The 24,131-nt window shown below is 37.9% G+C and overlaps 1 protein-coding gene across 1 annotated transcript in view; it reads left to right on the forward strand.

Annotated features, from left to right (window-relative positions):
* The first annotated feature begins 2,927 nt into the window (after positions 1-2,927).
* Positions 2,928-24,131, forward strand: part of npepps (aminopeptidase puromycin sensitive) — a 33,008-nt gene continuing 11,804 nt past the window's right edge. The window contains exons 1-17 of the mRNA XM_056252730.1: positions 2,928-3,257; positions 5,823-5,907; positions 6,052-6,129; positions 6,324-6,445; positions 7,887-7,994; positions 8,402-8,602; positions 9,247-9,343; positions 9,439-9,472; positions 9,704-9,818; positions 9,925-10,089; positions 10,341-10,445; positions 11,284-11,344; positions 12,646-12,755; positions 13,025-13,088; positions 13,201-13,340; positions 21,068-21,202; positions 21,877-22,096. Coding sequence (XP_056108705.1) covers positions 2,973-3,257; positions 5,823-5,907; positions 6,052-6,129; positions 6,324-6,445; positions 7,887-7,994; positions 8,402-8,602; positions 9,247-9,343; positions 9,439-9,472; positions 9,704-9,818; positions 9,925-10,089; positions 10,341-10,445; positions 11,284-11,344; positions 12,646-12,755; positions 13,025-13,088; positions 13,201-13,340; positions 21,068-21,202; positions 21,877-22,096 — 2,125 coding nt within the window. The 5' untranslated portion in view covers positions 2,928-2,972. The remainder of the gene's footprint in view (positions 3,258-5,822; positions 5,908-6,051; positions 6,130-6,323; positions 6,446-7,886; positions 7,995-8,401; positions 8,603-9,246; positions 9,344-9,438; positions 9,473-9,703; positions 9,819-9,924; positions 10,090-10,340; positions 10,446-11,283; positions 11,345-12,645; positions 12,756-13,024; positions 13,089-13,200; positions 13,341-21,067; positions 21,203-21,876; positions 22,097-24,131) is intronic.

Consider the following 24,131-nt stretch of genomic DNA (forward strand, 5'->3'; position numbering starts at 1 on the left):
TTCAAAACATGTCTCATGACATGGGCAGGGCCAATATCTGCACACCGAATCACTATGTGCAGATGTGGGGTAATATTCAGGTTTCATTGACCCTTTACATTAGGCCCTATTAAAGGAGCTGTATGTAAGATTGTGGCCAAAACTAGTACTGCAATCACTGTCAAATTACTGTAGAGTGGTGTATCCCCTCCCCCTCCTCCCTGACTCGAGGTTGCCAGATCGGCTGCAGGATCCAGCAGGAACGTGACGAGCTGCAGCTGTGGTAACTAGAGCAGAGCTGGCAACCCGGATGCCGCAACACTACTGACTTCGTGATTGGTCGATAGGTGGAGGGTGGAGCATCAGACCAAAACACAACATGACAACATCAACATCAGTTGAGGGCTACAACTGCACTTTTTAAATGACAATATCCTGGCCAGACTACTGTTGTCAGTGATATAATTATTTGAAATGTACATGATTTCTTAATGTCTAGTGACATTTCAGGGCCATTTTATGATTAATTGAAATAAATTTCTTACATACAGCTCCTTTAACTCTTTAAAGAAAAAGAAAGAAAGATAAAAGTATTAAAACTGAATACAATTGGATTTAAAGTTAGTTTAAAAAACAACCCTGAAAAAACAAAGACTTGCCTAATCTGACTGTTTCCAGGCCAAAATTCATATATGTCACAATTTAAACATTTATGTCATCACATATTTATTCTTAGAATATTCACAAAATATTGCTATTCCTATTTGGTTACTTTAAAGCAGTATTCTTAGATCTATTTCAGTTATATCATCCTAAAGACAACCTAATGATAACATTAACATCTTCACATTTTTAACTAATAGCAAATATATGTATTAAAAATTGCAATTAAATTTTTTTCATTGCTTTAAAATTTTTATTCCAATGATACAGACTATACTTTTAGATATGTGGACCTTGATTTATGTGGTCAACATTTCTTTTATGTATTTGTGTTGATGATTCTTCAACAAGTCTCCTTTTTTGTTTCACAGAAAAATAACAAAAACTGTAAGTAAACAATGACATATAGCCTAGTGTAAAGACCAAGTCGTATCGATTTGAAATCTCCAAAACTGCTTGCCGTACTCACAATTAGATAACGTAATTCAAACCAGCAACAAAATCTGAGTCTAAGGTTTCCATGGGAACCGAAGTTCCTAACGGCAGCTGAAGTGACGCAATGACTTTACCAATCAGCGATTGGCTCTTTTACTTAGAAGGCGGGACTTATTCAGCCATATTGCGCGTTGTTGTATTTTCTCCCATTCATTAGTAATAGGAGTGAACTGCTTTCTACATGTTTGAACCCAATGCAAAGTCTGCGAGGGGAAATCTTTTGTCCTGGTGTGAAATTGAAATGACTTGATTTAGAATGTGAAAGTTCGCCAAACAACTGTGACCGCAACACAAATCGTGGATTTGACTGATTCAGCAAAAAGTAGGAAAGTTTAAAAGTCAAAGTGCAGAAATGTTACAAATATTTTTAAAGAAATTTTATTACATTAAAAAAATATATAATTAAATGTTTTGATAAATATGTTTAGAAATGTTGACCGTTTTTATGATAAAAAATAGGCCTATTAATAGGTACAACTGGCAATTTTTTTTAAAACCAATAGATAGAATAGATAATTTTATATTTAGTGTAAATGCAAATTATATTTATATAAATTCTAAATGACTTTATGAGCTGAAGAACCTTGACTACAAGAAACTGAACGGGCACACTACAAAACATAATAATAGCAATGTGTGCCTGTAAAGTTTTTTTTTGAGTGTTGTAGAGTTTAGACACTAAAGCATGTTAAATGCCAAGTCACGACGCAAATTTAGCTTAATCCGTTTTGAACGTTTCTTTTAAATGAACTGTTCAAAAGAACCGATTCGCGGAAATGAATCGGACTTCTTGTCACTATTTTCACTGATGAACTGAGCAGAACGGAAGAACAGAATTAAAAACATCTGGACGGGAAAAAGTCTTTGATCTACCTGTGCAATATGAATTTAAATTTATTTATTTATTACAATTTATTTTAGCCAGCAGCCATATCACCCTGTAGCCCAAGACTGGTTGCCCACTGAAGCTAAGCAGGGCTGAGCCTGGTTAGTACCTGGATGGGAGACCTTCTGAGAAAACCAGGTTGCTGCTGGAAGAGGTGTTAGTGAGGCCAGCAGGGGGCGCTCACCCTGTGGTCTGTGTGGGTCCTAACGCCCCAGTATAGTGACGGGGACACTATACTGTCAAAGAGCACCGTCCTTCGGATGAGACGTTAAACCGAGGTCCTGACTCTCTGTGGTCATTAAAAATCCCAGGATGTCTTTCGAAAGAGTAGGGGTGTAACCCCGGCATCCTGGCCAAATTTGCCCAGTGGCCTCTGTCCATCATGGCCTCCTAATCATCCCCATATATATATATATATATATACACTGATTGGCTTCATCACTCTGTCTCCTCTCCACCAGTAAGCTGGTGTGTGGTGAGCGTTCTGGCGCACTATGGCTGCCGTCGCATCATCCAAGTGGATGCTGCACATTGGTGGTGGTTGAGGAGATTCCCCCTTCCATGTGAAGCGCTTTGAGTGCCTAGAAAAGCGCTATATAAATGTAATGAATTATTTATTATTATTATTATTAAATATGTAGAGGGCGCGCCATGGCCCAAGCCTTAGTGGTTTTGATTAGAATTTTATTGGATTTGGATGCCCGAAATAGCTGCCAGTAGTCGTTGCAAATGTGGCCGCCGAGTGAACAGACTTTCCTTGAAAGGGACTTTGGTTCAAGTTGATAACGCAAATTCGCCGCCTTGACCAATCCGACTCGTTCATTTCGATTAGTGAACGAATCATTCAGACCGGTTTGGTGAGCCAATTTAACCGATTCACTGAAAAGCTTCGGACATCTCTACCCGAAGAGGGGGCGGGGCACAGCGAGGACCATCTCCAACGGTTTGTATGTTGTTTTTCATGAGTTGTCGGGTGTCTCTGTCAGTCATACGGCTAGCCCTACCCCGCAATCCGACTCCAATAGCGAAGCCCGTGTCTCCGACTCTCCGAGCAAGCAAACTCCCAGTCCGTTTTAATTCGGTCTCCAGCGTATCGACATTATTCAGCAGCATGCCCGAGCGGAGGCCCTTCGTGCGGTTGCCCACTGACGTCTACCCCGTCAACTACGGGCTGCGCCTCAAGCCCGACCTCATCGACTTCACCTTCGAGGGCAAACTGGAGGCAGCCGTGGAGGTAATGTTGAACCTGATGCCATGCAGCCCCTCTGCCCCCCCCGCCCTGGTCTGGGCCACAATGTCATGCCATTTTAATGTTAAGCCTAGTTTTTCACTTTGCATTTTTATAATTGTTGATAGTGTTGTTGCTGCTAATCTAACGAGCTACCTGCTAGTGAACCAGACAGCGGCTTTACACACCACGTCTTTCATATTTACGAGTTCCAGCATGTTTGAATTGTATTATTTGTTACTAAATACTTAAACCTGGTGTCCTCTGAGGTCTGACTCTCACAATAAAGAGACTTAAGCAGTCAGTGTGTTGCCCCGCAAGCTAAAGCGCTAACTGGCGCCACACTGCTAACCACGTTAGCCTGCAGAGCTGCTGTCAAAAAGCACGTACATGCACACATAAATGTCGTAATTTAACCTCCTTCCAGGTTATAGTTTCACGTACATGGCCGAGACGGCGAATCAGTCCTGTCTACAAGCTCCTGAGTCACTCTGAGCCTGTCTGACAGTTTACATGATACTTTATAGCTTACAATAATCACAGTGTAGCGCCCGAGGAAATGCTCAGGTGCAGGATGGACTTTGTGGCTGGGGATAAAGTAAGTCTAAAACGCATATAAATCTTCCAAATATTAGGTTAGTTAAAACTGATAAAGATTATACATGATCTTATTTAAGCTTCTTTTTTTTACGTCTTTCATAAACAGTTGGTCAGATCAGTCTCTCTCTCTCTCTCTCTCTCTCTCTCTCTCTCTCTCTCTCTCTCTCTCTCTCTCTCACTCTCTCTCTCTCTCTCTCTCTCTCTCTCTCTCTCTCTCTCTCTCTCTCCGTATATTTAAACGTGTATATATATATATATACACACACACACATACATATATCAGTGGATCTTTGTACAATCGCAGCTGTTACTACTGGGTAAATTACTGTGGTTGATACTGTAAACAAATAGAAAAGACGGTAGAGGTAAATGCGGGCCAGATGTGATGAAATTGAGGTCCGGCCTTGCCCTTTGCGTAAGATTGTTTGTGGAGCCTTTTTATAACTCAACAGCTTCACACGTTCAGTCATGTTGTATCCCACTCTCATGCAGCTGTGTTGTGAAAGTCGCCTTACAGTTGATCTAGTCTAGATGGCAAAACTCATTGGAGCATGAGATTAACTACATCCCCCACAATGCCAAACACATTATGACTGTCATTGTGGACAGATATGGCTCACATTGATAAACACCATTAAAACAGTGTACTGCTAGTGGCGGCCTTTTGTCACATGGCCAGTGCACTCATTGCATCCAGGTCACATCCAGCTTCAACAAGCCACATGTGCCCTCTAAAGCTTTACCTTGGCATCTTCAAGCCTCTAAACACAATGCGTATCTTTATGTAGGATCCAATTCACCGTAAATGAAGTTTGAATAGTTCGGTTGAGGAATAATTAAAACAGATTCTGGGATGTATTGTGTCTCTTTGTCTGTAAAAGCTAGCTTATGGACATGAGAGCCTGAAAGCTATTGATCGTCCCGGGAAAGTTTCACTTCAGCATTATGCAATAAATGCAGTCTTAAACAGCCTATTGCAACATAAGAGGCCATGCAAACTGTTGGTCATTTTATTCATAATCTGATTATATATGCGCACGTCAGAATTTCATAGCCGCAGGAGATGGCCCTTGAGCCTCAGAAAAGCCGTGAGGATTCAGGCGGTTCTTTTTCCATGTGCTCTGTATTTGCTTGTTCTCCTGGAGATTTCCTACAACTAAACGAGAAGAGTGAAATCGAACGCACTATGATATGAGCAAAGATAAAAACGAAGTAGAGGATCCCAACACAGTTACTCACAGTTGTTTCCTTTTGAATGTTTTTTGAAAGAAGTCTCACCAAGGCAGCATTTATTTGATCGAAAAAACAGTAATATTGTGAAATATTATTACAATTTTAAAATGTAGTTTGTTACTGTAATGGAAAAGTGTCATGTTATCCTTCTCAAATCATTCTTCTAATTATACTAATATGCTGATTTGGTGCACAAGAAGCATTTCTTATTATTATCATTGTTGAAAACAGTTGTGCTGCTTAATGTTTTTGTGGAAACTGTGATACATTCTTCAGGATTGATGAATAGAAAGTTCAAAAGAACAGCCTTTATTCGAAATAGAAATAATTTGTCACGTTATAAATGACGCTTGATCAATTTCATGCATTCTCACTGAATAAAAGTATTTGTTTTAAAAACACAATCTTACCACAAACTTATATACTACATCATTTTAAAATGTGAGGTTAATTTCTCTTTCTGCGTCAGAGAAAGACCCTGGCTTAGTATTTACTAAACCAGGAAGAATTTCCCTGCACTGATTGTCTGGATTGTATGTAAGTGACGTGAGATTGTTTCTTTTTTTATGACTGTTATCTGATACAGTATGAAACAAAGGAAGGTTCACAACGCTTGCAAAAGGCGATGAAGTGTTACTAGAAAAGAAACCACACACTAAATACTGAAAACTGAGGATCATGAAACTACTGGACCCGTATGAACATTAAAACCGAACTGTCTGTCATTGTTCTTGACAGGTTACGCAAGGGACAAACCAGATTGTGATGAACTGTGCTGATATAGACATAATTACTGCTTCTTTTGTGCCTGAAGGGGGGGAAGGTGAGTGGAACTCAACTGTAATCCACATTTAGTGATGTATTTGCACGACTTTTGCCTGATTGCTTGTTCGACCTGCATTAAATGTTTTATAGTCATGTTTTATTTTTAGGATTAACTGTGCTCATTTTCTCCCCGTCCATTTAGAAATTAACGCTACAGGATTTAACTATCAGAACGAGGATGAGAAGGTTACCCTATGTTTCCCCAGCACTCTGCAAAATGGTAAAGAACTCATATTGTTGCCTGGAAGAAGCCTTCCGCTGTCATGTCAACAGTCTCTGTGTAATGAGTTGCTATAGTAGTGGGTTTATTGACACATGAAAGCGGCTTCAAAGATGAATGACCTTTCTTGCTCTGTCCTTCTGTTTTATGTGCCTTTTGTTTTGGTTTTTAATCATAGGCTTCTTGTTTTTCAGGGTCAGGATCATTGAAAATAGACTTTGTTGGAGAGCTGAACGACAAAATGAAAGGCTTCTATAGGAGTAAATACGCGACTCCTTCGGGAGAAGTCCGCTTCGCTGCCGTCACACAGTTTGAGGTAAACTCATATCAGGGTACGCGGTTCATTCATTTGTTTGCTCGCTCACTTTCTCTGCCACTGTTTGCTTTATCATTTGTCGTGTCTCTCTCTCACTCTTCCTGCTCAGTCATTCACTTTCCTCTAAGATCTTGAGTGTGTCTCTCGATAAAGACAAATTCACATTCACATAGTCATTCAGCATTCGCTTTTGTCCCAAGCGACTTACAGATGAGGAAAAACTGCAATTTATTACATAGGAGCCTATAATGGAGTCATGCAGAAGTAAAATTGTAAATAGTGGAGAACCTTTTTTCAGACCCCCTGTTACATACCGGTATGCATGTCTGGCCCATAATGTATGTCTGGCCCATAATGTATGTCTGGCGTATTGTACCATTTTAATGTATTTACTGGTTTTATTATGATGCTTGCATTATAAATTCATTCAAATAGTCATTATTTAAGTTCTCATGCTTATTACATTCATACTTGATAGATTTTAATGTGGGAGGGATATTTAACTGAAAGTTTAGCCTCTTAGCTTGAGCTTTGGTTGAAGTTAACTTAATCAGGGCTCAGTGATAAGGATGTCCCGCTGGCTCTGGGCCAGTGTGAGAGAGTTGATGGAAAAGTAATTTGCCCCTTTGGTTGAGTGATGTTGCCACTGAAATATTTACATGCATTGATCTTGTTCATCCATTTGTATGCCTTGCCAAGATTAAGCATTTGGTTTTCGTTGATGTTGTCTAAACTGTTGTTGTACATTTTGCTGATTTGTCTGCAAGACAGTGTTATCTAGCTGACTAAGATAGAAGAGGTTTTGTCAAAATTGCACATAAAAAAGGCTTGTTATTATAGTCTTGTTATAACATTATCAGTAATGTTTTGCATCGAATGCCATCGTTTTCCAGCAAAACTGTACATTTGTGTAATAGCTCAAGCTTATTGCAAATTTTATTTTTAAATGAAGGAAAAAAAAGTTGGTTACTAAAACATGTTACTTGAAAATTATATAAAAAAATTATATATATATATACATCTTTTGATCAGTAAAGTTTTGCATTGCATGCCATCATTTTCCAGAAAAAGTGTGTTTTATTTATGTTACATTACAGATATATAATGTTCAGCTTTTAATTTTGAGAAATTGGTAACCTAAACTGTTTGTGAATTTAACAGAAAATGAAATAAAATGTAAATAATTATAGCAAAAATAAAAAATACATTGCTAAAAATAAAAATGTAGCATACTTTTATCACTTGACAATTGAAAATATTGGCAGGGCAAGTAAACTGCTGGATCAGAAGATCAGAATAGGGTGCTTTTGTGCATCTTCAGTCTTTGATGCCATGCAAATATCCCTGCTCGTGTTTGTATCACTGCAACCCATTCTAACCCTGAATCCTCTCTTCCTGTCTCGCTGTCTCCATCTCTCTCGACGTCTCTCACCCGCTCCAGGCCACGGACGCACGTCGAGCTTTCCCTTGCTGGGACGAACCAGCTATCAAAGCCACTTTTGACATCACCCTCATCGTCCCAAAGGAGAGAGTAGCCTTGTCGAATATGGTATGTGTCATTTTTCTTTTTTTAATCCTTCCCTCTGGAAGCAAACGTCCCTAAATGGCTTTATTCACATTACCGTCAGACTTGTGTATTATCTAACCCTGGCCCAGAGGCATTGTGCCTACCCTTGCCAGTCATGACACTTGGCACACATTAAGCTTACTGCGGTAGTTGGTGTTAAACAGTGTTTGGCTGTACACCGATTAGATTACTTGGCCACCAATGTCGTTATACTTTTTTATAGAAAATAAAAAACATTTAGTTGAGTTGGACATGGATGCTACATTTATAAACTGAAAGCATCTGCTCTGCTTCTGCTGAGTTTATGATGATAGTTCGACGTGTGGTTCTGGGAGACTAGTTCCCATACTGGACGCACATATTTCTATCGTGTTTCACTTTCTGTGCAGAATGTTGTTGACCGAAAGCCATATCCAGAGGATCACAGTCTGGTGGAGGTGAAGTTTGCCACCACACCCATCATGTCTACGTACCTGGTGGCATTTGTCATCGGCGAGTATGACTTTGTGGAGAGTACGTCGTCGGACGGTGTGACAGTCCGTGTGTACACCCCTGTCGGAAAAGCAGAGCAAGGGAAATTTGCACTGGAGGTATGAGAGCTGTTTCCTCAGTCTGTGATGGTTTGCGCTTTTTTTTTTTTTTTTTTTTTTTTTGCTAATCAAATTAAAATTGGTTTAGCTTTCTGTAGTCTGAATCCCCCAGATGAAATTCGATTTTTACAAACCTAGTAATATTTATAAAATCTACATTTTTTATGTTTATTTTTTCCAAACATCTCATTAAAATAGAAGAAAAAAATACACTACCGTTTGGAGTCATTATTATTTTTTTTTTTAGAGGAAGAGATAAATTATTACTTTTATTCAGACAGGACACAAAAATGAAAGTAAAGAGTTAAACATAATTTCTGTTTCAAACAAATGCTGTTGTTTCTTCTCATGATTATTTTATTTAATAATATTAACATTATTATTACTATCTATCTGGTATACAGTGTCTTTTTTATCTATGACTGATAAATAGCTGATAATAAAATTGTATAGTATTTGGTCTAAATAAAAAATAAAGCTCTAAAAACTAAAATAAATAGTTTTAAATGATGCAAGTGAATTTAAACATCTCAACATTATAATGCACAGTTTGAGAAAGAGATCTCATATATTATTTAATGCTAGCAGCTGTGGTTATAATAGTACTTTGGTTGTGAAAGGTTTTTTCTTTTCTTTTTCCCCAGGTTGCTACAAAGACGCTTCCGTTCTACAAAGATTATTTCAATGTTCCTTATCCGTTGCCTAAAATTGATCTAATTGCTATTGCTGATTTTGCTGCTGGTTTGTATAATTTACATTATAAATGAAACATCTGTCGTAATAGACTTCGTCTATGTTTAATTTGTTTTAACTTTTGGATTTCTCTTGTCCTGTAGGTGCCATGGAAAACTGGGGCCTTGTTACTTACAGGTGATTTTAAGTTTTAAAAGAAACGAATAGCAAACCAGAGACTTCATAAATCATCATGAAAACAGAACGTTGAGCCTTTTGAAAGCAGCTATTCAAGAGAGCTTCATTAATATTTCATCTTTCTTGGTAGCATGTTAATTCCCAACATACCTCAACAATATGAGATGCATTATGTTGTGTTTCGTTCTTATGGATTTTTTATTTGAAAATTTTGTGATTGTCCCCTTGCAGGGAGACAGCTCTGCTGATTGACCCAAAGAACTCGTGTGCGTCGTCCCGGCAGTGGGTCGCCCTGGTAGTCGGCCATGAACTTGCACATCAGTGGTTTGGGAACCTGGTTACCATGGTGAGTGTGTTCAAATGTTCAATGTGGTAGGTTCATGCTACATATGTTTTTTGTAGGTCACAAAAACCTGTTATTCAGGTTGCTGAGAATATGTCTCTTACTGCAGGAATGGTGGACTCATTTGTGGCTTAACGAAGGCTTTGCATCTTGGATCGAGTACCTTTGTGTAGACCACTGTTTCCCTGAGTACGACATCTGGACCCAGTTTGTATCTGCGGACTACACCAGGGCTCTGGACCTGGATGCCTTAGATAACAGCCACCCTATTGAGGTCTGCATGAGATGAGTGTGCCTCCCCCATAACCCCAAGCTCTCCCAGTGTGTGTCTCTGGTGTTTGTTGCTTTTAAGTGTTTGTGTGGACAGCAGGAAGTTTTGATTTGCACTTTGTTTGTCAGTCTGTCTGTCTACTCAGCCATATCTCTTACAGCATTTAAATTCCAGACCCAGATTTAGCCTAATGAAATATTGATCTCCGAGTCATGTTTCAGTGCGTGTGTGTGTGTGTTTCTTTTGAATCATAGGTTGATGTCGGACACCCTTCAGAAGTGGATGAAATATTCGATGCCATATCGTACAGCAAAGGGGCATCTGTCATTCGCATGCTGCATAACTACATTGGCGATGAGGTGAGAGTCACGCTTTTGGCCAGCTTCAGAGAGACACTCAGTGTAAATCTGTCAGACAGGTGGTCGATGTGACTCCCCCAAGAGGATGTATGGAAAGACATGTTGCTTATCTGTCTATTGTGCTAGAGTCTAAGATCTTTAAGCATTTGTAATCTGACAGATGACTTTTGTTAGTTGTTGCAACCATAGTTCCAGCCATCATTAACACTGACTGACTCTGACACTGTGTTCACACTTGGCACTCTTGGTTTGATTAAAATTAATGCTGTTAGTGCGGTTGATTTGAATAGATGGTTCGACTGAAATATGAGCACAAAACTGAACAAAGACATCTAATCAAAATGCGGCCCTAAAAACAACAGAATGCTCAAGGATACCTGGTTCTTCTCGTCATTGGAAATATGTTGCCTGTTACAGTTTGGTAAAAGCATTGGAACCACCTTCTCCTTGCAGCAAATCTTCATTTGTATATGTAACAGAGGAATTCCTTCCACTGTTTTGACTCATTTACATATTCTATAAGCTCTTTGTGACTTCTCAGCTGGTAAAAATAGCATCATATGTACGCACTAAGCGCTTTAGCCCGGCACATAGCATTGTTTTGGTTGTTCCGTAGTAAAATATACACCATAGAAGCTGTTTTATGTTTTGTATCTTTAGGTTCAGTGTTAAAAATGATCAGGACTAAATGAATAATTTTCTTTTTTGTTCCGGACCTAAAGAACTAAGAGAACCAAACTGCAAGTGTGAACACCCTTAGATTCATTCACTTTTTTGCAGTTATCTTTAGAGCTTTGGTTTTGAATGATATTTGATTGAATGATTTTTTTCTCTCTAGGATTTTAGAAAGGGAATGAATGCTTACCTTTTGAAATTTCAGCACAAAAATGCATCTACTGGTAAGTTGACTTGCGATAATATTTGTGAAAATTAAGCTTAATTTTTTATCTTGATGACTGAACAGCCTAATGACCTTGTTAAACCCAAATCAGGATCCTTTATAGCAGATTTTAGGCCTGTTAAGACCTGTTAACAATTATTTAAAATCCAAATTTAGTTCTAGAATTTTTAGAAAATTAAATATCTTATCTATCTATTTAAAATTTAAATTATTCAAGCTGTGTTTTAACCATGAAAACTGCCAAAGAAGCTGGGATTGTGGTTAAAAACAAAAACAACTCACAATTGTTTGATCTAATGCATATAACCAAGTCCCAACTTAAATTTTTTCTCTTTGGATATTCCGTTACACTCAGATGCACGTCACAATAGGGAAGAAAAGATCTGTCACTACTTTAAATATGAATAAATGACTTCTTAAAGCTGTGGTCTGTAACTTTTGGCGCTCTAGCGGTTAATAAACAGAACTGTGTGTGTGTGCGTCTTGCAGAAGTAGCCGGAGCTACTTCTCTCTGTTTGTCTAGGACGGGTCACGCAGGTGGTGGTATGACCCATACCAGTCTAAAATAGTCTGAATATAAACACTTATTATAGGTGTACCGTATAGTGATTCAGGATAAGACAAAAACACGGTTTGGAATATGGATTCATGATGTACTCGCATATTATATAAATTAAGTTTTGAACACAAAAAAAATTTACGGACTGCAGCTTTAAAGGCTTACACTGTATTTGGCATGAACATAACTCAATTAAGTCGTAAATCACAGTTATTTGTATGACAATTACTCATTAATATATATATATATAATAACTCATTAGTTCATAATCAAGGCAGTTCTAGCAGTTTTATCTTGAACTGTTGAAAGCTTAAAGTGTGTTAATGAGGGAGTTTCACTGCATAAAATTTGGATGATATTTCTAACATTAAGTTTTAGCTTGACTTTTGTCTGTACCTTATGATATTTTCAAACTTTATACATTTTAATACAGTATTACAAATTACATTTTTATAATATAAATTAGCCTTTAATTTCCACTTGTGCTCCGTGTACTCTTTATAGGCAAAGGTATCCATAAGGAAGTGATTAAGCATTGCCTTGAGGCCCATGATCCGATCCAAACAACAGAAATTACAGCTGTAGTAATAACATGGTGTTACATTGTAATTCTGACACAGCATAGTATTTGGCGGGAGAGTTGTGGGTGTGTGATCTGGCACCAGTGTTGTTATTATGCTTTGTTAATTGTTGTGTAGTCAGAAATAAAAGGGTTCTCTCTTTCTCTTTTTCTATTCCAGAGGACCTATGGGAGTGTTTGGAGCAAGCAAGCGGGAAGCCTATTGCCGCAGTGATGAATTCCTGGACCAAACAAATGGGCTTCCCTATTATAGTAGTGGATCAAGAGCAGGTAACATTTACAGACCCATTCTCATCATTTTTGTTTTGTCATCATCCAGCACAGTGGGATTGCTTTCCTTTCAAATTTCTCTGGATGTTCTTTCCCTTAAAGTTTTCAAATACAATTTAAATAACCCTCGGGGTATTGAGAAGTCTTGCTGAGATGGACTATGAGCTTCTCAGGGAGCATCTGGTAATAACAACTGTTGTCTTGGCAATACAAGATGTAATCAGAGCTGAAATAATTGCTTTTGAATTTTTTTTTCTTTTTCTTTCCAGCATGGCAGTGACCGTGTGCTGAAAATGTCTCAGAAGAAGTTCTGTGCTAGTGGACCACGTAATGGTACGTGCCAAAAAAGAGAGCAGTTAAACTAGGCACTGAACCCGCTGACTGTTTATCAATTTATTTATCTGTCTTTTTCTGACTCTGTTTTACCCTAATTTCCGTGTGCTAGAAGAGGACTGCCCCAATTGGATGGTTCCCATCAGTATCTGCACCAGTGAGGACCCAAGCTGCACTAAGATGAAGGTTCTGTTGGACCAGCCTGAAACCACAGTTAACGTCACCAACGTTGCACCTGACCAGTGGGTCAAGGTCAGATTGCTGTGTTTTATGTATTTTATAGAAAAGGCTATTTATACTTCAAATATCAATGAACTCTGAAACTTGGGATGACTCAAAGATTGACAACCGATCTCGTGAACATGTATAAAAAGGGGTCATATTATGGAAAATGGTATAACTAAAACAGATGCTTAATTTTGGGGGTCAGAGAGGTTGAAAAAGGTAATATAAAACTAAATTCAAGGTTCCTATGCGGTTTGGATAAGTATGGAATTAGATTTAAGTAATTTCCAGGTAGGGGTGGGCAATTATACCGGTAGACACGATTAACCGGTAGAAATTTGTCAACTGGAGATTTTGGACTATCATCTCTGTCACGGTTATGCTCATGTAATGTTGCTGTGCTGCGAGGTCACGCTTATCGCTTGCATGCGTTTTTTAGCATTGTGGTTTAAAAACAGGTGATTTTTAAAGTCCCCATGAATTCAAAATTGACCATACTTACTTTGTTTGCCTAAATTGATAGTTTTGTGGTGAACAATTCATCCATGTAAGTCAATCCACACAAAAAAATGTTTTGGCTTCGTAATCTTTAATCAAAATCTGAAATTTCCCCTCCCCTCTGCATTGGAGGACCTTCCCTGATGACGTAGGTTTGACGGTTTGGGTGTCTGCTTAACATCCGTAACCACGACCCTCCAACGGACAGTAGACAGGCTGAATGAAAACACCTACTTTTCTAGATCCAATCAGGTGATAGTTGGGGGGAAAAGCCACGCCCACTATTTTGCCTCATTTAGTATTCCGTTTCTCTCGGAAATACGTCACAACACTGGAGAAAAGTCGTTTGCAAATTCCGGTTCACGGGGACTTTAAACCATTGAAGCGCAATTAACAACTGAACTGAATGCTTTTTTTCACCTAATTGGGAACCCCCTGAATGGTTAAATACACGTATCTATGTGTCAAAGTGACCATGTATTTGCAAATAAACATAGTAATTTATGTCTTAAGTGAAATTAAACAGTTGAGAAAGAAAACACACGAGTTTATTGGATCCGTACAGTCTGTCTTAAAGTGACAGCATCCAAATTTACCTGCTGTCATTATTAAAGGGGGGGTGAAACACTCAGTTTCACTCAATCTCATGTTCATCTTGAGTACCTATAGAGTAGTATTGCATCCTTCATATCTCCAAAAAGTCTTTAGTTTTATTATATTTATAAAAGAAAGATAGGCTGTACCGAGTCTTTCCGGAAAAACCCGAGCGGGTGGAGGCTTGCCGTGTGGGCGGAGCTAAATAATCACAACACGAGCGCGCAAAGCTTTTGCGTTGAGAGCGTCTGTAAGCTGTGAGTGACATCCGAAAATAAACCATGGCTAATAATCAGATAGTAATCCCATGCAGAACAAGGATCTAAACAATACTAAGGGCTCGTTCATACAGAACGCGTTTTTGCTCACAAAAACGTGAGATGGACAGTGAAATGGGTGAAAAACATAAGGTTTCGAGCGGTTTTTTAAAAATAGAAATGATTTGAACTTGAGCGCAGTGTTTTTAGAACACCATGTCAAGCGCGAGTTTTACAACATTTGTAAACAGACAGACTCGTGGTTTATGAGGACATGATTTATTTTTACAATAAACAAACTGACACCTACAGTGGCCAGCTAAACAAATGTATTTAAACACACACACACACACACCATACATCGCATGCTCCATAGATACATTAACTGTATGTGATCATGTTGTTTACTTGCTGTGCTTACACGCCGATAGTTAACAACTCACAGACATTTGAAGCAGTTTTACTCACCGCCTGCGGTTCCAACGCACGACCGTGAACCTTTATCGTTGGGACTGCTCCATCTAAAGATGAGATTTGAGACTTCTCCACTCAAGAAGTATTAGGCGATCTGCAAATCCGGCGTTGAACTGGGCCTTGTTTATAAAACTATTAAGTCAAGTCAAGTCACCTTTATTTATATAGCGCTTTTTACAATACAGATTGTATCAAAGCGCTTCACAGTGATAACATGAAAACAATATAACAAAGTTTGTTTCTAAAAGAAATTGCGTCAACGTCCACCTTAAGTAAGGCAGATCAATAATATTAAATGTTAAATGTCCCCAACTAAGCAAGCCAAAAGCCAAGGCAACAGTGGCAAGGAACCAAAACTCCATCAGGTGACAGAATGGAGAAAAAAACCTTGGGAGAAACCAGACTCAGTCGGGGGGCCAGTTCTCCTCTGGCCAACGAAGGAACAGTGCATGATTCGGGCAGCATTACAAGTCAGATTGGATCGGAACATTTAGAGTATTTTTTGGAAGTCCAAGTATGCACGCCGGTCTTAAGACGAGTTGTTGAGGATCAGTGCCGTCCACCATAGAGAGTCCATATCGCCCGTGCTGAGTCGTCACTTCACAGGCTTTGTGATTGGAGCATCTGAAGTCTCCGTGAGAGGCTGGATACAAACTGGAGCTGATGAACGCCATTTTCTCGGGACTCGCGTCCCGAGATAACAGCAGAAAAGCAAAGGGAAAATAATTAGCGTAGCTGCTGTTCATAATGATGATTTCCATAACACAGGCGTAAATGACAAAACATGAAGACAGTGACTCTTGCGTCCCAAAATCACCCCCCTCCGTCCCCCACTCAACTCAGCCCAGCTTACTGACCTCTACGTCCCTCCTGCTGCTGAGACCTAACCACAATCTCACAATCTCTCCGCAACCCAACCATACACGCCAACCCGTTGACTAAGGCTGTCGAGCCCCACTGGTGCGTGAATAGGCAGTTTCAGTGGACAACGGTTCCGTATGGCATACTACCTACCGCAACACAATATCTGCCCAACCACCCGTCTTTCATGCAATATACACAGGAACGTAATGACTGCAAATACTATGCAACCTATACAGATAACCTACAGTCTATTCAAGTTTTATAGTATTAAATGCATTTGATCTGATTCAGCAGTATTATAAAAGGTAAGCATTATGTAAATGCTTGGCTAAAAAGATGCGTCTTTAATCTAGCTTTAAACTGGGACAGCGAGTCAGAGCCTCGAACAATATCAGGAAGGCTATTCCAGAGTTTAGGAGCTAAATGTGAGAACGCCCTCCCTCCTTTAGTGGACTTAGATATCCTAGGAATGACTAGAAGCCTCGAATTTAGTGATCTTAAAGAACGCGATGGATTGTAGGGCGATAGAAGGTCCATTAAATACACAGGAGCTAAACAGGATAATTGAGGCTGTAATTGATACGGAACTTGATAGGTAACCAGTGTAGAGATGATAAAATTGGTGTTATATGATCATATTTTCTGGACCTAGTAAGAACTCTAGCGGCTGCATTTTGCACTAACTGTAGCTTGTTTATTGAGGATGCAGGACAACCAGCTAATAAAGCATTACAGTAATCTAGTCTCGAGGTCATGAATGCATGAACTAACTTTTCTGCATCGGAAACAGATAGCATGTTACGTAATTTAGCAATGTTTCTAAGATGGAAAAAGGCTGTTCTTGTAACATATGAAATATGATTTTCGAAAGACAAGTTGTGGTCTAGTATAACACCCAGGTCTTTTACCGTAGAGGATAAAGTAACAGGACATCCTTCTATATTAAAGTTGTATTGTAAGTGGTTTTGTGGATAGTTTTTTGGACCAACAAGTAATACCTCCGTTTTATCTGGATTTAGTAGCAGGAAATTATGCGTCATCCAGCATTTTATATCTTTAAGACACTCTGTCAATTTTGATGAGTTAGTGTTTTCATCTGGCCGTGATGAAATATATAATTGAGTGTCATCAGCATAACAGTGGAAATTAATTCCATGTTTTCTTATAATATTACCAAGTGGCAGCATATATATTGAGAATAGCAGAGGGCCTAACACCGATCTAGGGCTGTAGTCAACCAAAGAAATCCTTAGTCGACCAAAGTCCTGTCCTGCGCAACGATTAGTCGACTAAAAAAAAAAAAAAAAGACGCGATGTTTTGATTGAACATTTAACAATTGTCATAGAACATGTATAAAACAACAACGAAAAAACATCAAAAATACATAAAACTATGATAATAATACAATTCTTTGAAAATTAAGTGATTTTTTTTAACTGCAAAGTGAGGAGCACTGTCCTAGGTCTATATTAACAGTCACAATCGCGCACCTGACCACACCACACGCTACACAAAATATAACTGCTATCTGCCACAATGAAAAATCCTAACAAAAGCTCTCGTTTACAGGCTGTATAATATATTCTTCTTTACTTGTCTTTCAAAGCTATGGGTTAACTTTTGTCCAGCCGATCAGGGAGTTTTAAAACAAACACAAAAAAAACCCCAAAGAGCCTAAAAAACAATCCTAATAATAATAGGCTGTATTGTAGGACCGCATATAGGTTTATTTTCGTTTTGTTACATTATTTAGGCTATTTTCAAATGCGTCAAGTGTACAAATAAAAATAAAAACATATCAAGAAAACACAATCTATTGAGTCAGCATGATAAAGCCGTTAAAGGGACTGCTCACGTCTTTTGCGCGCTCAAGTTCGATTTCAAATGTAGGCGCGCGGTGCGCGCTCATGATGGAAGCAACGCGGTCGCGGTGCGACGCGCTCTTTTTTTTCCAAGTGCGTCCACGCCGCATCGAGATAAAAACATAGTGTATAAAAACATAAAAACCGAAACAAGTAGCGTTCTAACTGAATGAATACAGCTAAACTACCTATATCCCTTACTGAGCGCGAAGCAGCAGCGCAGCCAGCCACAGGTGCGAACCGAGTGTTCTATGTGTGTGCGCTAAACTGTGGCGCTGTTACAAAATAGCCTAAATTAAAGCATTTAAAGTTGGGGATAAACCATAGGCTAATTATATTTAGAATACAGTAATATATAACTGCTTATAAAGGAATAAATATCAAGGAGTAAATCATTGAAAATTTCTTTCTATTGGTAAAAAAAAAAGAAAAAAAATGCAACTGGTCGACCAAAAAGAATGTCAGTCGACCAAGACGGCATCGACCGATTAGTCGACTAAACGACTAAAGTTGACAGCCCTACACCGATCCTTGCGGCACTCCATAGTCTACTGACGTTATCTTCGATTTTTCCCCATTTAAACAAACAAAATGGTAACGGTCTGATAAATACGATCTGAACCAGCTTAATGCCTGTCCCTGAACACCAGTGTAGATTTGTAGTCGATCCAAGAGTATTTTATGATCGATAGTGTCAAACGCAGCACTAAGATCAAGTAGAACTAATATTGAGATACAGCCTTGGTCAGAAGCTAAAAGTAAATCATTTGTAATTTTAACTAGCGCAGTTTCTGTGCTATGATGCGGTCTGAATCCTGACTGAAATTTTTCATATATCTCATTTTCTTGCATGAAAGAGCACAATTGAGCGGACACAGTCTTTTCTAGTATTTTAGACATAAATGGAAGATTTGAAATCGGTCTGTAATTTGCTAAGTTATTTGGATCTAATTGCGGTTTCTTAATGAGAGGTTTTATTACTGCCAGCTTGAATATTTTTGGAACATGACCTAAAGATAAAGACGAGTTAATAATATTAAGAAGAGGCTCTTCCACTACAGGTAACACTTCTTTCAGAAATTTAGTTGGTATTGGATCTAATAAACATGTTGTTGGTTTAGATGCAATGATAAGTTTATTTGGCTCTTCCTGTCCTATAGTTGTAAAGCGGTGTAGTTGTTCTTGAGGGGCGATAATTGAGGCTGAATCATAAGACACCATAGAGGATTGTACATTTACAATTGTGTTTCGGATGTTTTCAATTTTCTCATTGAAGTAGTTCATAAAATCATTACAGCTATACTGTAACGGAATAATTTGCTCGGGGGATGTCTGTTTATTTGTTAGTCTAGCCACGGTGTTAAATAAAAACCTTGGATTATTTTGGTTATTTTCTATTAGTTTGCGGAGATGCTCAGCCCTGGCTGCTTTTAGAGCTTTTTTATAATGTCTTTCCACGCGATTCTAAAGACCTCTAAATTAGTTTGTTTCCATTTACGCTCTAGGTTACGAGTTTCTCTCTTGATAGCATGCGTAGCACTGTTGTACCATGGTGCTTTAGTTTTCTCTCTAACCTTTTTTGATCTAATTGGTGCAACAATATCTAATGTACTAGAGAAAATGGTGCTCAAACTGCTAGTCATTTCCTCTATTACCGTCGAAATGAAGGGAACAAACAAAAACACTTGCACAACTCCGTTGCTGCTCTGGAAAAACAAAATCCATCCACAGGTCCCTTAACGCTGGCTTCTTTGGAAATTTGTGCAGTGTTGTCTTGCCCTGGCAACCAAAAACACACTTTTTTGGTGCCATTTTTTAATTGCAGCGCAGCCGACCGAGCCCAGCGCTCTGATGGGCATAGGCGTACTCTCGCACACACTAGGCTACAGATGCGCGCGCCCTTCCGGGAGAAGTGCCCTTAAGACCCGTATAAGGAAATTCCGGCCACTCTGACGTCACACACGCCCGTATTCGAAAAAAACTTTCCGAAACTTGTGACAACCCGGAAGGAGTATTTTTGGAACATAATTACTCCATCAAACTTACAACTTCATTTTTGAAACGTTGTCCATGTTTAGCATGGGAATCCAACTCTTTAACAGTGTAAAAAACTCACTATGCATGAAACAGCATTTCACCCCCCCTTTAATATTAAAAAAAAAAAATTTAAAGAGAGAGAATCTCTCACTGCTCTAGGCTGAATCACTTTTGTAACTATAATAAGAATAAATGTATATTTAATTTACACAGTAAAGACAATGCATTGTTTTATGATGCGTTCGATTACTTCATACATTTTATGTAGTAATTCTAATGCTTGAAGTTTTTCAGGTATTTCTATTTCATTTGTGTCTTTGTTCTATTGTAGTTTTTTCTTTTCTTTGCTCTTTATCAGTTTACTGGTCTTCAGTAAGCTAAGCTTGAGAGTTTTTTTAGACTAGTATTGGTTTTTTAAATTATATTGAAATTGAACAGAATTGAAAGTATTATGCAATTTTAAAGGAATCAAACATTTTGATATCATAACCTTATTCAAAGCAAAAATAACTGTATCATGATAAATATCGTTATTGTGAAATAAAATTACTCATATCATGATTTTGGTCATATCGCCCACCCCTATTACCAGGTCTGGAAAAGTATGTAAAAAGAAAACAGTCTGGAAACACAAATATTTTTCCACACACTATTTATTTACCCTATTTAGGTTTCTAAAATATAAAAGAATTTCTAAATATAAATGTAACAGATAAGCAGAGTGAATTCATGGCAAAATCTAGTGATCATTTAGTGATTCTTTACCATAAGGGAGTCTCTTTTGAACTTCACTAAAGAATGTGTATGTGCCACTCAAACCAGCAACAGATAAAGGAGCAAACAATCATTTAATTCAGACTGTACTTTGCTGTTTGGTGGTCATGCAACATCAAACCACGATTACATCGTCAAACCGATGGGTCAGAGGTGAAAAATGCAGGTTATAAAGTGTTTTAGGTTCTTCTCATCATTCAAGCGTATGCTATCACTTCGACAAAACCAATGAGGGAAAAAACGTATACTTATATATGATTGCACTATATACCAAATAATGCTGCATGAATCATTTGTTAAATATGGTCTGGAAAAATGTGTAGGAACCCTGTAAAACAACAGCATGTATGCAATCTATATGTCCAAACTGTGTTTGTTTTCTTCCATGGGCAGATTAATCCAGGTACCGTAGGATTCTACAGGATCCAGTACAGCTCAGCCATGCTGGAGAGTCTTCTGCCTGGTATCCGAGACCTCACACTGCTGCCTGTGGACCGCCTGGGTCTGCAAAACGACCTCTTCTCTCTGGTGAGACTCCACACATGAGCCTGAATCATTGGTTTGCAAGTCAGAGTAGAGTTTCAGGTCTCCACCTTGAGTCAGTTCTCAAGTATTTATGATGAAGACTTGAGTGAAGAGTCAAGTTACACAGTCTTATGGAAGTCAGGTGCTTTCAAGCCTCCAGGTCTCAATAATACATTATAAATTAAAAATCAAATCGTGTGAGTTTTGTAACTTCAGCTCCAAAAAAAAAAAAAAGTTACAAGACTACTGAGAAATGTTAAGTTGAATTTTTGCTGGAACTATAAAAGTTTCTTGGAAGTGGTTATCAGATACTGTATGGTGCAAATATTTTTAATATCCATTGGCCCATTTCGGTTGATTTTTATAATAATGATGTATTCATACAGCACCAAAAATCCAATTAAATGTATTACATAATTTTTTTTTACAAATATAACTAATTCTGAAGTGTATTATGTGCTTGTCTTAGTGCTTCATTGATTTACTATTGGTGTTGCACTGAGCTCTTTTATAGGCTCCAGTTCTTTTGTCGCTATCATTGTGTTCAGTGTTAGTGCAAGGTTTCTTGAGAAAAGCAATTTCAACAATATCATTATTCATTTCTGTCTCTCCTCTCCGTCTGTTATCACCTTCTGTTTTTAATAGTGTTGTGCTGTCTCTCTCTGTCATGCCCTCAGGCTCGAGCAGGTATGATCAGTACTGTGGAGGTGTTGAAGGTGATGGAAGCATTTGTGAATGAGCCTAACTACACGGTGTGGAGTGACCTGAGCTGTAATCTGGGTGTTCTGTCCTCTCTGCTCTCACACACTGACTTCCACGAGGACATCCAGGAGTTCATTCGAGATCTCTTCACCCCTATCGGCATGAAGCTGGGATGGGACAGCAGAGCCGGAGAGGGTGAGAGCCAGAACTCAAAATTCATAAAGAGATAGTTCACCCAAAAATCCAAACGATCATAATTGTCAATTCAACCCTGTTTGATTTACTTTCTTCTGTGGAACATATAAAGAAGGTAATTTGAAGCTTTTGAGCCCATTAACTTTGATTAAATGAAAAAAAAAAACTTTGTTCCACAGAGGTAAGTCATACAGGTTTGGAACATCATTCATGATAAATGTGTCAACTGTACATTTAAAGGGGCCATATTCTGCATTTTTTTGCTCCAAAGTCGATTTGTTTGCAAATGTTTTTTTATACTATAAAAGTCATAATTTAGTCTTACATGACAATTTTCTCATTCCTTTATACCATTTTTATATAACATTTATATATTAAATGTTAACAATATTGGTTGATATCTTTACATGTGCAATGAGTGATAACTCACCTACACATTTGCTAAATGCTGTATGTGAGTTGATATATAAATGTGGGCGAGCAATGAGCATATGTTAATGTTCTCATAGTTAGGATGTAATAACCATGGCAGTATCACAAGCCTTTTTTTTTTTTTTTTTTACTTTGAATAAATGGTCAGGGTTAGGATTGTCACAATACCAAATTTCCTGTAGTCAATACCAGTATCAGTATAATTGCATTTTTCATATTCAATACCAATTTTTATACTAATGCAAAAACATATGTTATTGATTAGACTCATTTATTAAGATAAGTTCATGTAAATATCTTTAGAAATGTATATATTAATATCAGTTAAATTAAATTTATATATAAATGTTAAAATGTCATGTAGCCTTCAAGTATTTCTTTTTTTTTTTTAAATATATAAATATTAGTGCTGTCAATATTAATTAAAAAAATATACTATTTTCTGTAATTAATCATATCTGACATTAAAATTTCTAGTACATTTTTATATTGTAATAAATACTTATTTTCACATTAGCTACATTTACATGGACACCTTTTGTTTCAATCGGAATGAATTTGAATGTAGTTTTAATGAACGCTAAAAGTGTTCGTGTTTGTCAAGCTTCAAATGGGAATAGATTTTTGTGACATGCGCACACTGCACGAATATACAGAGTTTCTCGCTGTTTGCGCATACTATTTTCTTACATTGCTTCTTTTTTTGGGGGGTTTTAAAGAGCAGACTTAATATTTATATATTTCGGGTCCTAATTAGGAGACGACAAGCACATGAACCATTGCGCTGTGCTGCCTATATTTATCAAGCAGTAAAAACACCCCTTCCCTCGCTCATAACAAGTGTGGTTGTCTGTGGATGATAGTCCGAAACAAGAACTGTTGGGATGTTGTCCTGCTTCACTTCACAGACGATGAGTGGAAGGGGAATTTTAAAATGACACAACAGTTATTTATGACACTTTATTTAACAACAACAGCTCATTACACATGTCAATACGCTATTTCTACGTCATTGCTTTCCAGTTTCGCTTTTCAATCCGATCAAGTGTTTACGTGTCCTATCAAACGGATTAGAACAGGTTTAAACCACCCCTTACAATCCGAATGAAATCTAAATTGGATTTGGCCAATCATTCCGATTGACGTAGTTACATGTGTCTTTTTTTTATTCCGACTGTTCTACCAGTCCAATTACAATCAGATCATTAGGGTCCAAACTAATGTAGAAACACCATAAAGATTATATATTTTAAATATTAGTTTAATGGCTTGTTTTGTTTTACTTAATTGAGGGATTTTTTTCCCTCAATTTCTAGGGATGAGTTTATTTTGCACATTTAATTTTCACAATAAGTAAGAAAATTACTAGTTAAAACATTTGGTATTAGTATATTTATGTGCTAATTGATCCTCTCGACACAACTTCTGTATCACAAGTATTTGCACTTGCGCACCGGTCAGACATTCGTCTAGAATCGGGACTGTTTCTCACACAAACGTTTGTTTGCATGGTACAATAATCCCTTTTTACCGTGAAATATCTTGTTTTATTTTAGCTCAATGCTTTTTGGTTGATTAGTTGTCATTCATTTGTCATGAGACA

This window comes from Rhinichthys klamathensis, unplaced genomic scaffold (assembly GCF_029890125.1).
Source record: "Rhinichthys klamathensis goyatoka isolate OS25496 unplaced genomic scaffold, OSU_Roscu_1.1 h1tg000098l_1, whole genome shotgun sequence".
NCBI lineage: Eukaryota > Metazoa > Chordata > Actinopteri > Cypriniformes > Leuciscidae > Rhinichthys > Rhinichthys klamathensis.